The following is a 14,364-nucleotide window of genomic DNA, read 5'->3' on the forward strand; positions in this document are numbered from 1 at the left end:
ATGAGTAGGATCTGGTTGTGTAAATGTGGGTGGGAAAACACCACCCCACCAGAAACCCCAGCTGGTTCCTCATGGTGTCACTCCTCACACGGGGTGCTGCGTGCTTGACATCGGTCACCTCCATTTCTTACTGCCCAGTGAGTGGGAGCCATCAGCCCATTTGGTGGAAAGGGAACCCAGGCACTGAGAGGTGGGGAGATGAGGATGGTGCCTCTCGGCTGGTCAGTGACAGATTCAGAGCCCTACGCTTTCCTCCCTGCCAAGGCCTGGTAGGGAGGCGTCCTGGGCGGCACAGACCCCGATGGGAACGGGTGCAGAGCTCAGAGGGTGGGCTGCTCTAATCGGACCTGGGCTCCAGAGGAACAACATGTGTTCCTGGAAGCCTCACCCACAAGGACGGCTATGGGGACTGCCCCTTTGTCAGCCACATGTGTTTACTTGAGTTCCTGCGACTGTCCCAGCTCCTCCCTCAGGCCCCCTCCTCACACTGCGCACCCCAGGCAGGGCTCAGCCCTCCTCTGTCCCTGTGGGAATGGCAGAGACCCCAGACTGGGAGAGGGACAGGATAAGCCGGGCTCAAGCCTGCAGGAGCAACTCTCTTGTTCCCTCTGGAGGCAGCTCAGGAAAATGAACATTTCCAAACCCCTCTGGCCTCTGGGCTGATCACTCACGTCCATCGCTGTGATCAACGAAGGCCCGTGAACCCCTGAAACTACGTGCAGTGCGTTCTACGGGCATTTTCAGGGGAAGGGGGTGCCACTTCCTCAAATTCTGATGAAGGACCCCACGAAGCAGGGGAATGACTGCTCTGGAGGGTGAGACCCTAAGCTGGGTGCTTGGCATCTGGCCCAGCTGACCTGTTGATGCTAGAAGAATAGCAATAACTACATAAAAGAAGCACTACAACCAACATTTTTTTAGTAGCTGATGATGTGCTAGAAATTGTGTGTAGCAGGACTGTATTTGGCTGGCGTGCAGTGCTTAACAAATCTGGGCTGTTTTTCTCCCACCACAGGGAGTCTGGAGAGGGCAGTCCAGGAAGGTAGGGGGGCTCCATGTCCCCAGCAGTGCCGCAGTGGTTCCTTCTGTGACCCAGTTTGCCATCATTGGGGTGTTGGTTTTCCACCTTCATATGTGGTTCCTCATGGTGGCAAAGTGGCTGCCTCACCTCCAAGCACTCTGCCTACATTCCAGGCAAGAAATAGGAGGAAATGAGCAAGTCTTCATCCCTGGGGTCTGTTGCGTGTTTCATGGTGATTGTAAAAGCTTCCCCAGAATATTTCTCAGAAGACTTCTTGCACCTCATTGTCTAGAATGAGTCCCTGGCAGCCACGACAGTGGCTGGGAAAATTAGTAGTTTGACAACCTCCATGGTTGAGGAAGGCAGGGCTGAAGGGGCTGGGGACGGGCATTAAATAGCCACACTGAGCTAAGTCCGTAGCATACTTTGCCTCATCTGAGCCTCCCAGCTGTCCTGAGAGGTGGGGCCGGTATTCTCCCCATCAATTGAGTTAAATGACGAATTTGTGATGGAGCCAGCAAGCGGCGCACGTTAGATTGACAGTCACTGTCTTTCTCCGGAGCTCTTCCTCACCCTGCCACTAGAGGGCAGGAGATGCTTAGCACATGGGAGAGAGAACTGCATGCGTGTTTGGACGGGTGCATCATAAGGCTGCTGGGACTAAGGAGGACACACAAAAATGCAGACCTGGGGGTGGGACACGAACACTAAAATCTGCTGCCATGCGTCCCCCTTGATTTTAGTCGTTACACATACTGAGCTGGTACCCTGTGCCTGGCACAGTGCTAGACCCTGGTTCCAGAGAGAAGGAAGAACCTCGGCCTCACCCTTAAGGGTCCCAGTCAGGAACACAGTGACCCTCAGCATGGTAGGGCTGCAGCTCAGGGGCCCGAGGGGACGGCGAGCCTCACCAGGAGGACACAAGGGCTCGGGAGGGATGAGCAGGGCCAGGGGGTGGTCCCATAGCCTTGTCTAACCACCCTGCCTGCAGTGAATAGCAGGCCCCTCCTCCCAATCCTGCTTCCCCTAATGCCTGTCTGTTTCCCTGCGTACCCCTTACCACCTCGTTAGTCACACGGCTCAGAGAAACAGAACCAACAGAATGGGGAGAGGGACGGGGAAAGAGAGGGAGACTTGAAGGAAATGGCTCACGTGGCATGTCCTAAATCCACGGAGCAGGCCGGCAGGCTGGTGACCCAGGGGAGAGTGACTGCGAGCCCACAGGCGTCTGTTGGCGGAATCCCCTGGTCCTCAGGGAGGTCTGTCTTTGTTCTCTCTGGGCCTTCGACTGATTGGATGAGCCCCCACATGACAGAGGGCAGCCTGCTTTACTGTCTAGCGACTTAAATGTTAACCTCACCTACGAAGTGTTTTCGCAGAAACACCGAGTATCGGTACGGTGGCCCAGCCAAGCGGACACACGAAATTGACGTTCACTCTACCCTTCACATCTGTGTTCACTGGAGTCGTTAATTTCAACTCCTGGGAGTTGAAAACAGGCTCCATGGTACCCAGTTACCTCCCCTTCCCCACCCAGAGGGCAGAGCCATGCCCTGCTGTGCCAGCAGCTCCAGCCCCAGCAGAGGCCCGGCACTGATGAGGCCCCCTGCGTACAGGGCTTGTAGGACCGCTGCAGTCAGGGGGATGTGGATCAGGGATCCTGTGACACAGGAGAGTGTCACCATCTCTCCTGTGGGGTCCAGGAATCCTGGAAAGGGTCCTGGTAGCCTCTTAGAGGCCGTGTGGCCCTCTGAGCCTCGGCGGCTCATGCTGTGAACGGATGCGAGGCCTGCGTGGGTTTGCTCTTCCCTGTCTTGATGGCGGCCACCCTGTGTTGGAGGTGATCGTTACCCTCGAAGGGCCTGCCCTGCACTTCATCCCAGAACCGCCCTCTCATCACTCTAAGGATGAAGAAACAGGCTGAGAGAGATGAAGTTGCTTGTCCAAGATCACACAGCTGGGAGGGCTGAGCCAGGATCTGGACCCCAGGCGGTCCTAGGCCCTGTGCTGTGGGCATTCCCTTTGTCACAGCGGACTCTGCTCCCATCTGTGCCACAGCTTGGCGGTCATCCGTGTGCCGGGTCGTGGGCCCCCCGATGAGATGCGCAGGGCTGTGCCAGGGCATGCAGGCCCTCGCTGCTCTTTGAGACCCTTCTTGTGGAGGGGCCAGGATGGTCAGGGTACCCCGTCCACTCACCTCATCCCTTCTCCCGCCAGGTCCATGACTACCTTCGGAGCAAGCTCTGTTCCCTGTACGAGAACGACTGCATTTTCGACAAGTTTGAATGTGCCTGGAACGGGAGCGACAGGTAACCCTGACCTCAGCCCGCACCCCGCCTCGCTGTAGGGAGGGTTTCTCCCCTGCAGGGGCCTGGGCTGGGATCCCAGTGACTCGCAGCGCAGGCTACTCAGCCTCGATAGGCCCAGGTGTCAGGGTGGGGCCCGTACCTTTCCGTCTAACTCAGTCTCAGATTCAAGGGATGAGGCACAAAACTTTCTTCAACCTCGGTCACGTTGGTTACCTCCCCTTCCCACCCAGAGGCCATGCGCAGTAGTGGGAACATGTTTAGTTAATTCAGGGTCCCCAGCGATGTGCTCCCCTATCCCAGCTTGTTGGGGGTGAGGGCTGTACCCCAGCATCTGGTCACCATCACCTATCCACACCTGCGTGTCCCGAGACAGCCCTGCGCCTCGTGGCTTTGACCATTGGTCTACTCACCCCTCCTCCCATCACCACTGCTGTGTCCCCCTCTTCCTGGTGGCACCTCACTCAGGCCCGCTGATGCTCGGGGGTACCTCGGAGTTCCTGCACCCTCCAAGGCTGGTCACAATCCACAGTCTTGCCACGTCTCAACCCCACCTACCTGGAAAGTGACCCCCTATGCAGAAGTGAGTTCCTGTGTCCCCCTAGCCTGGGCTGAGCCCAGGGTGGGTGTGGACAAGGGGGCTGTGCAGGGGCCACTCACCTCTACACATGGGTCCTCACCTCTGTGTCTCTTCTCTGGGGTTCTTTCTTTATCCTGGAGGTGGGAAAAATCCCTCCCCTGCCCTCCCAAATCATATCAGCCTTGTGCTGATTCTGAAATGGACAAGCCTACTTTCAATCTGTGAGTTTCGAGCTCAGGTCTCCTGCAGCCTCAGCGCCTCCTACAGCTACTTCCTGCAGGACCGGATGCCTCCTGGTCCAGCTGCCCAGATCCAGAAGTGGGTCTCCAGGTGACAGAGCAGAGATAAAGGCCACACTGTCTGCTAGCTCAGAATATCACCTGTCAAGAGCCATGTACTGTTCCCTCTTCCCACAGTCCTGTCCAGTGTGGTGGGCAAGAAGGGTGGAGTGAGAGCTGGCAGCCCTGACTTGGGTGTCACCTGGGGGAGCGTCCGCTCTGTGGATGGCACCAGTCACGTGGCAGGCCCGGCTCTCCTGGACTTCTGAGGGTAGCCGGCACTGTGGTGGTCATGTGAGAGCCGCTGTGCTATGACCCTTGGTGGCTCTGGACACAGGGACCATCAGGGTTAGCGTGGGGTAAGGGAAGGGGCTGGACATGGCAGGGACAGGACCAAGAGGGAGCCCCCCGGAAGCAGGGCTGGATCCAAATGGGGGCCAAGCCATTGTGTCCAGGGAGGGAGATTCCTGAGAGCTGCCAGCATCGTGGAGCCCCCGGACTCACAGGGGTCTCAGCAGAGCCTGCGCTCAGGTGAGGGCCGGCATGGTGGTCACAGGGGGCCATTGAAGGATGTTTAGAAAACCAGGATGGAGGCCCGGCCTGGGGCTGGGCTGGCACAGCTGGGTCAGCAGGACACAGAGCCCTCTCTCCAGGCCCTGCCCCCAGGTAGACCCCAGACACCCCCAGGAGGCAGGGCTGCTCCGATGCTCCTGAGCTGCAGGCCCTGACACTTTGGGGGTTCTCTGGTGCACACTGGCAGTGGGTCCCAAGAGGGCCTATTCAAATCGGAGGAGAGGGACCTGCAGCTGTGAAAAGCCGATTCCAGCTTTTATGTGTGTTTGGAGGGTAGGTCCCTTCTGGTTGCGCGGTTCACTGCCCATCCTTCCTTCAAGCTGCCACCAGGGGGCACCCGCGGCCAGGAGACGCCTGCCCCAGGGCCCGGAGAAGCCGCCAAGCTCCTCCAGGCTGACAGTGGTGTCCAGGCCGGGGCTCCCATGTCCCTCCTCCCACCCACCACTTCTGCACTTTACATGCCAGCCACGCGCTGTCTTAGTGGTCCCCCACCCGCCTCACTGCCTCTCGCTCCACACTCAGCTCTGCTCTGCCCCACTGGAACCTCTGACCTAGTTTGCCTCCAGTAGTGGGTGGGGTGTCCTGGGGGGCTACTATGACTCAGCCTGTTCTGAGCCCTTCACTGGGGACATCAGGTGCGTCCAGTGGCTGTGGGTGCTTCTAGAAGTCATAGAGGTGTGCCACCTCCACTTCACCCTGAGCACTGCTCTGGGCTCAACATGCCCCGTGGTCGGGGGTCCCAAGATAAATAAACCCTGGGTCCTGCCTTCCAGGGGCTCAGAGGCTCAGGAGAGAAGCAAGGATTTCCCCCAGACCCCCACATCCTTGCAGGCCAAAGCAAACCCAAATCCTCCCGGGCTCCCAGTTGCTGTTCCCGTATTCCTGGTGTCCCCCCTAACAGCTGGCCTGGCCCACAGAGCACTGCCACTGCTTCACCGGGGGCCCCTGCCGCTGCTGCCCAGGGGCTCCTGTCGCTGCTGCACTGGGGGGCTTCTGGGGCGGCTGCGCCGGGGCCCCTGCGGCAGGGGGGGGGGTGGGCTCCTGCCGCTGCTGCACGGGGGGAGGGCTCCCGCTGCTGCTGCCCGGAGGCCACTGCTGCACGAGGGGAGGGCTCCTGCCGCTGCTGCCCGGGGGCCACTGCTGCACGGGGGGAGGGCTCCTGCCGCTGCTGCCCGGGGGCCACTGCTGCACGGGGGGCCACTGCTGCACGGGAGGCCACTGCTGCATGGGCGCCCCCTGCAGTGGGGCGTCCCAACGCTGGGAGAACGCATGCTGTGGAGAAGCAATAGCTCTCCTACTGGACTCCCTCAGTTTCTGGTCCACATTCTAACGATCTCTGCCGTGTGTTTGAGGAAGCCCCTGGGCCTCTCTAAGTCAGCTCAGCTGTTAAGTGGTTCTAGGAAACTGTGGCCCTGGTGGCTGCTTTGGGGCTGAGACTGTGTGACGCCCTCAGTAAGGTCCCAGTCCATATAGGCGGGGTGCGGCAGTGATCCTGGTGTACTATCCTGTTGGCAGGCCTTCCCCTGGTTACCCACCCAGAGGAATCCCACAGACCCTCCCGCACCTGGCTCCAACGCCCCCTCCTCCATGAAGCGCCCTTTGATCTGTCCTGCCTGGGGGGAGGGATTTGTGCCAGCGGAGCGTGCAGGAGTCAGACAGGCCTACACCTGCCCCGAAGAGTCCCAGGCAAGACTCCCCCAGGGACTCAGCTGTATCCGTAGGGCCATTTTCTTGTCTCCATGCTTCCCCATCGCTGCTCTTCCTTGCTTCTCCTTACACAATGGCCTCACCCTCTCCCTCTGCTGAGATGACCCGAAATCATTCCCCTTTCCATTATCCTCAGCCGACATTCCCTCCCTGGGACTGTGTGAAACTCTCGTGGAAGGATCTGATTGGCTCTGTTTGGGTCGCATGCCCACTTTTTGAACCAATCAGCATGGATAGGAATATCACATGGGCCAGTGGGCCAGGCCAGGGGGCGGGGAGAGCACTGTGATTGACATCTCACAGGGATAGGGAGTGCCATGGTGCCATCTCAGCTCACTGCAACCTCTGCCTCCTGGGGTCAAGTAATTCTCCTGCCTCCGCCTACTGAGTAGCTGGGATTAGAGGCACCCAGGGGGCAGGAGCCTTTTTTTCCCCAAAGGAAAGAGGAGCAGAGTGCTGGGGCTGAAAGCTGCTGGCATTGTGATCCCACATGCAGATGAGGCTAGGAGAGTGAAGCAGCTCACCTGCCCTTTTCCCTGTTGAGGGAACCTTCTGGAATTTAAGAAACCTGCATCAACGTGAGGAATGGCTTTCATGGTGCTGGGGCCTGGTGCTGTAGGATGAGAGGGGCCCCCTCCCTCTCCCCCAGAGTGCATATCAGCTGAATTCCACACTCGATCAGAGGGAGGATCAGGAACTGTGTAGGTTGCAAATGACTTTAATTATCTTGCTCTCCTTTCATTAAATGGATCAGAAGAGCGGGCATTGTGTGAAATCGCCCAGGTTCCTCCTGTGAGCTGTTCCCTGAAGAACAAAGAGAGCTGCCTCCCGCTGTGCCGGAGCGGGGCGGGGAGTGTGGCCTCCCCCAGTCAGCCTGTGGCACCTGGGCAGGGCCCTTCTGTGGGACTGCTTCACCCAGACTTCCTCTCATGCCGCTTCACTTGTCCCTGGCTCTGAGTCAGAGATAAAGCAGGTGCAGCTTCGGTCACAGGGATGATTAGGATGGAGAAGTACCTGGTAAATAACAAGAGGCAAAGTGCCCCAAGTCCAGCACTGTGCCTCGTGTTCAGCCTGCGTCCCGGATCCACACTCACCAGGGGCTGGGCTCCCTTGTGGACCCGTTTTTGTTGTTGTTGTTGTTGTTTTGAGAGTCTTGCTCTGTTGCCCAGGCTGGAGTGCAGTGGCGCGATCTCGGCTCACTGCAACCTCCACCTCCCGGGTTCAAGTGATTCTCCTGCCTCAGCCTCCTGAGTAGCTGGAACTACAGGCACCCACCACCACGCCTGGCTAATTTTTTGTGTTTTTGGTAGAGATGGGGTTTTACCATGTTGGTCAGAATGGTCTCGATCTCCTGACCTCGTGATCTGCCCACCTTGGCCTCCCAAAGTGCTGGGATTGCAGGTGTGAGCCACCCACCTGGCCTGACCCCAGTTTTTATAGAAAACTAAGATAGTGCACATGTCAGGGTAGGGCAGAGCTGGGGTTCGGACCCAGGTGGACTGGCCAGAGCCCGGGCCTCTGCCCACAGTGCCTGAGCGCACATAGGAGCTTTTGTCCTCTGTGGATAACCCGTGGGAACCCAGGGATCTGCCTGGTTCACTCTCAGAGCAGTGTCACCCTCAGGAAGCCCAGCTCGGCTTCCAGAAGGAAACAGGATTTCCTCCCTGAGTGGCCTTCAGCAGGACACCTTTATCTCATGGTCACTTTGTGGGACGCCCTCTTCCTCCTCAGTTTCCTTGCACCCCACAGCTGCTCCAGGGCAGAGGCCAAACCCTAAAACCTTCCTCTGGGTACAGGCCCGGGGACCATGTTTTCTCTCCTGCCTCTTGCTGTGTAGATGAACTCACCCTTTCTCCCACCCAGCAGGACCCTTTCTCTTTAGGAAGGGGAGAGCAGAGAAATGGTGTGGAATTCTCTTCAGTGGGACTGTGAGGGTGGTGAGGCCCGGCATATGAGACTGCTCGCCCTGTCCCTCATGGCAATGCATGTTCATTTATTCACCCAACTCCTCGGGACAGGCAGGCCCCTGTAGGGAAGCAGGGCCTGGTGGTTTTCTGTCCCAGCTGCTTCGTGTCTATCTCCTGCTGTGGTCGCTCGGTCCCTTTGGAAGGCCGGGACTATTTCTCCAAGACTAACAGAAATTGCAGGAGGGAATTTTCATGATACCTCCTGGGTATCATGAAAATGATACCCAGGGGCACAGCATTACAAGGATCTTAGCTCCTGGCCCCAAAGCCTACGTGGTGGTGGCGGCTGACGTGTGAGGAAGTCCAAGAGACCCCTAGAGACAGGTGGAATGAGGCAGGTGCGGCTCCCTTTCCAGGGTGTGATGGCTCTGCAGGCTCTGGGCTTGCTGTCTTTGTTGTTTTGAGACTGAGTTTCCTCTGTCACCCAGGCTAGACTGCAGTGGTACAATCACAGCTCACTGCAGCCTCCGCCTCCCTGGGCTCAAGTGATCCTCCTGCCCCAGCCTCCCGAATAGCTGGGACAATGGTCATTTTCAAATTTTTTTGTAGAGCTGGAGTCTTGCTATGTTGTCCAGGCTGGTCTTGAGCTCCTGGGCTGAAGCGATCCTCTCACCTGGACCTCCCAAAGTCCTGGGATTACAGGCATGAGCCCCTGCACCCGGGCTTATTTCTTGAGGACAGGCTTGTGCCCCTCCTTGCCTGATGCTTCTCCTTCTCCCGCCAGCGTCATCATGACCGGGGCCTACAACAACTTCTTCCGCATGTTCGACCGAAACACCAAACGGGACGTGACCCTGGAGGCCTCGAGGGAAAGCAGCAAGCCCCGGGCCGTGCTCAAGCCGCGGCGTGTGTGCGTGGGGGGCAAGCGCCGGCGTGATGACATCAGTGTGGACAGCTTGGACTTCACCAAGAAGATCCTGCACACAGCCTGGCACCCAGCCGAGAACATCATCGCCATCGCCGCCACCAACAACCTGTACATCTTCCAGGACAAGGTGAACTCTGAGATGCACTAGGTACGTGCAGACCCTGGCCCCCGCCACCCAGCCTCGCGAAAGTCATTCCCGACACGACCTTCACGATCGATCGCAATGCAAGGAGGGGAAGAAAGTCTCAGCGCCAACGAGGACAGCTGCAGAGGTGGCAGTGTGGGGACACTGGAAGCTCGGGTCCCTGTCCCTGCCCCGGCTTCCCTAAGCCAGAATCATGTTTGGCAGTAATTGTCTGTTTAAGAAAGAAAAACAAAGGAAGCGTTCACCACCACGAATCATAAGATGGACATGACTGTCGAGTCTTACAGTTCAGGGTTCTTACATTCACGTACCTTCCTGTCTGTCTGCGGTCTTTACCACATCAATAGGACTTTTTATGCGTCCGGGTTAATTTTTCACTCCAGTGCATCCTGTTGGGGGAGGCCGGAGCTGATGGGAGCTACTTCCCTGCAATGCCTCACTGGTCCCAGATCAGGGCTCCAGGGACAGATGATGAAGCTCAACGGAGCTGGCTAGGGGTTCTTTTGGTTATTAATGGGGCGATTCGCCCTGTCTCAGAGCTGGTAATCTCACATTTGGTTTTTGGATGGTGAATTCATGCTGAGAATTTGCAGATGCAAGCTTCTTTCCTGGGTCTTCTGAACATCTTGAAACATCCCACGTCCCAGGTCTGCTGTGGTTTCCCAAGAGGACCGGGTGGGGATTGTCTCTGGTGTGCCTGCATCCTCATCGAATTCACTGGCCATTTGCTGAGCCTCTGCTGTGTGCCGGACGCGGTGCTCAGCCCTCGAGGCGGTTGACTTACCCCCCTCAGCCCCCTCTGCAGCTGCTTTCCCGTTGCCCTTCAGCATTCACTGGACACCTTCCCGGAGCGGACACTGGCTCCCATGCACGGTTTTTTGGAATCTTCCTCCTGACTGTAAGAGGGGTATTCATTCATTTCCTCCTTAAATACCAACTTCTTGCAGCATGCCAGGCTCTGGGCTGGGTGCTGAGGATAGGAGGGAACCCTTATGATCCCCTCTGTCCACAAGAGGAAACCGAGGCTCTGAGCAGATGCACAGGTCACCCCCAGCAGGCACCTGCCAAGCGGTGGTGTCAGAAACCCATCCGTGTCTTTGCCCAGGGTTCTCCTCGTCCGTCACGTGGGTGGTTTGTGTTACAGCGACATTCAAATGGAAGGTTTGGAAAGGAATGCCTCTTTGTCTTGTGAAGTAGGACAGGGCAGGTGTGGTGACGACAAGGGTCCCAGGAGAACTGAGATGCAGGACGGAAGATGGAGAAGACCCTCCGGAGGCTCCTCGCTCTGCTCAGTGGCTTCAGGAGCGTCGCCCTCCCTGGGACTCCACTTCATCCTGGGCTGGCACCTGCAGCTCTTTGATCCAATGCACTGAACTGCTTCTGAAAGGACATTGCATGTTCTGACCATTTAGGATACCTTTGCTTTAAGGACCACACGGTCCCAGCAGACACGTCCCTCGGGAACTCTGCCCCTCTGACGCTGAGGGCCACAGAGAAGGTAGTGTTTCCATGGTAGATTCTCCTGGTGTTACCAAACCTGCCCACCCCTCTGAGTCATCTTTGCTCATGGACTCGCAGCAGAACCACGTAGTTTGACATTTGATTCAGAAAGCAGCGAGCAGAGGCCCAGCCAAATCCAACTGGATTTTTTTTTCTTTTTTTTGTTTTTTATAAGGTGTAACATAACCCAGGACATAGACCTGGCTGAGGTTATTCTCAGTGGATTACAGTATACTTTTGTGTGTGTAAAAGCACAAAGCGCATGTGCACTCACTTCTGGCCATATAACATTTACACAGGGAAATGGATCATTGATTTTTTTTTTTTATCGATGTGAATGAAGAATGTTTGTTTATATATCACTATAAAATCCAGTTGACCTGGACAGTATTATATGTACATATCTATTCTAATTAAATTTAACAATCAAAGGATCGGATTACTATTTTCCCCCTTGTAAAGAGGCTTGAGAATGTGGTCAATTGTACAGAAATCAGGTTGAAGCCAAAACCCAGCTCTGAGGGCCTTACCAATTACTTGGATATTTGCTACGATCCATCTCCCTTTGTGAGTCAAATGAATTAAGAGAGGAAACTTGTATTTGCAGTTAGAGGTTACTGCCACATCATAGATTTAACATTTACCATCTTCAAAATACGAATCTTACATGTTCTTCAGAAGGAGGTGTCGAGACGGTCCCTAGTTCCTTACTTCTGTTTTAAACTTTGGGTACCAAACCAAAAAGGAGAAAAAAGAAAGGAAACTATCTTCTTTGAAGAAAAGTATGTCTTTGGGTCCCTCGAAAATAAAGACGTCCAAAGCGAACTGTGAAGATAAAACGTGCTTTAAGAAAAGGTGTCGGGGGTGGGGGATGAGAGCCAGAAGTGGCGGAAGGCCCAGTGTCAGAGTCACAGACTTGTATCCTTGCGCGGGTTACGTTTCCTGGTCTTCTCGAACGTGTGGGCATTCACATAGTCATTGTGAAGTTGCTGGGGGTTTTTTGGTTTTGTTTTTAATTTAGCTCTTCTCTGAGGATGAAACTCTGGGTGGTGGTGGTGGTGTGGGGCACATGGTGGTCAAGTTGTCAGCCCTGATCAGTTTGGACTCTGTAACTCATAGGTGCATTCTTTTTTCCTTTGGTGTCTCACAAATTACCCAATTGTTGAATAAAATTATAAATATGTTAATACCAGCTTTTTCCAATAAAATAACAAATGTTACATCAAAAACGAGCCCCAGACTTTTAATGAGTCCAACCCCATGGAGGGGGAGTGGGCCAGGAGGCAGTATGGCCTGTGGGGATGCCCCTGGGCTTTGCACTGAGAAGCTGGGTTCACATCAAAGGTTTGCTGCCTCTAGCTCCTAATGCAACTCTTAACTTTCCCTAGCTCTGAATTCATCACTGAGGAAATGGAGCTAATAGCACTACCTATCTTGTAGGTGTGTGGTGGGAAAGGAAGGGCAAGATTAACTTGGGCAGTGCCTGGTGCATGACACTCCGTAATGATAGTTGCCTTGTCTGTCTTGCAGCAGGTGTGCGTAGCCCAGCATGATCACACGCTCTCACACTCCTCATGACACAGATGGGGAAACTCATTCACTCACACTCTCCATGGGACTACGACACAGATGAGAAAGCTCATTCACTGACACTCTCCATGGGAATACGACACAGATATTCACTCACACTCCCCATGAGACTACGACACAGATGGGGAAACTCATTCACTCACACTCTCCATGGGACTACGACACAGATATTCACTCACACTCTCCATGAGACTACGACACAGATGAGGAAGCTCATTCACTCACACTCTCCATGGGACTACGACACAGATATTCACTCACACTCTCCATGGGAATACGACACAGATATTCACTCACACTCTCCATGGGAATACGACACAGATATTCACTCACACTCTCCATGAGACTACGACACAGATGAGGAAGCTCATTCACTCACACTCTCCATGGGACTACGACACAGATATTCACTCACACTCTCCATGGGACTACGACACAGATATTCACTCACACTCTCCATGGGACTACGACACAGATATTCACTCACACTCTCCATGGGACTACGACACAGATGGGGAAACTCATTCACTCACACTCTCCATGAGACTACAACACAGATATTCACTCACACTCTCCATGAGACTATGACACAGATGAGGAAGCTCATTCACTCACACTCTCCATGGGAATACGACACAGATATTCACTCACACTCTCCATGAGACTACGACACAGATGAGGAAACTCATTCACTCACACTCTCCATGGGAATACGACACAGATATTCACTCACACTCTCCATGAGACTACGACACAGATGAGGAAACTCATTCACTCACATTCTCCATGGGAATACGACACAGATATTCACTCACACTCTCCATGAGACTACGACACAGATGTGGAAACTCATTCACTCACACTCCTCATGAGACTACGACACAGATATTCACTCACACTTTCCATGAGACTACGACACAGATGTGGAAACTCATTCACTCACACTCTCCATGAGACTATGACACAGATGGGGAAGATCATTCATTCATACTCCTCATGAGACTATAACACAGATGGGGAAGCTCATTCACTCACACTCTCCATGGGAATACGACACAGATATTCACTCACACTCTCCATGAGACTACGACACAGATGAGGAAACCCATTCAGTCACACTCTCCATGAGACTATGACACAGATGAGGAAACTCATTCATAGAGGTTAAAGAATTCGCTCATGATCACACATGACTCCTCATCCAGTGCTCCCTCACAGACGTGTCTCACAGACGGGCCTGAGGGTTCCAGGGAATGGAAGTCTGGGGGGAGAGAAACCACAGGGTACCTGGATTCTTCAGGAAGCCAGAGAGGCCCTGGCCCAGGTGCCGCAATTGCTGAGCTAAACAGGGGAGTGTGTGAGTAAGTGCCCCGTGCACACCTGGGCTTCCCCACACCCTGCCCAGTGCCAGGCCCTGCCTCTGGCTTTCAGCAGAGAGTTTTGGGCTTCAGCTTCAGCAAGAGGAAGCCAGGTGCTGTTCTGTGGGTCTGCTGGCAGGAGCTTCATGGGTGCTCAGTCACACAGCTCCAGGACAGAGCACAGGGAGGAGGCAGCCGCTTTCCAGCTGGTCATCGTTTGCCACTTGCTAACCTCCCTGATGGTGTGTGTACACAGAGAGAGGGCATGCTGCTCATTCTGAGCATTGTGGGGTGACTTGACTGAACCCCACAGTCCCACAGTGCTGGAGGTCACCTGGCCTCTACAGGGAAGGCATGTCTACCTATCCTTTCTGCAGGGCATGGGGGGTGCTTCTGTTATACCGATTGCACACATGGAGAATGGGAGGCCTAGAGAAATGAAGTGATTTAACTGATACCCAAATTAGGAGA

General features: G+C 55.1%; 1 protein-coding gene across 5 annotated transcripts in view; it reads left to right on the forward strand.

The window, feature by feature from the left end:
- The window catches only part of PPP2R2C (protein phosphatase 2 regulatory subunit Bgamma), a 237,778-nt gene extending 225,604 nt beyond the window's left edge, over positions 1 to 12,174 (forward strand). For all 5 annotated transcript variants that reach the window (XM_032254147.1, XM_032254149.1, XM_032254145.1 and 2 more), the window contains 2 exons: positions 3,239 to 3,330; positions 9,157 to 12,174. In XM_032254147.1, the coding sequence (XP_032110038.1) occupies positions 3,239 to 3,330; positions 9,157 to 9,448 (384 nt within the window). In that variant the 3' untranslated portion in view covers positions 9,449 to 12,174. The remainder of the gene's footprint in view (positions 1 to 3,238; positions 3,331 to 9,156) is intronic.
- Positions 12,175 to 14,364: the final 2,190 nt, after the last annotated feature.

The sequence above is a fragment of the Sapajus apella genome, unplaced genomic scaffold (assembly GCF_009761245.1).
Source record: "Sapajus apella isolate SASKATOON/1434 unplaced genomic scaffold, GSC_monkey_1.0 scaffold85, whole genome shotgun sequence".
Classification (NCBI taxonomy): domain Eukaryota; kingdom Metazoa; phylum Chordata; class Mammalia; order Primates; family Cebidae; genus Sapajus; species Sapajus apella.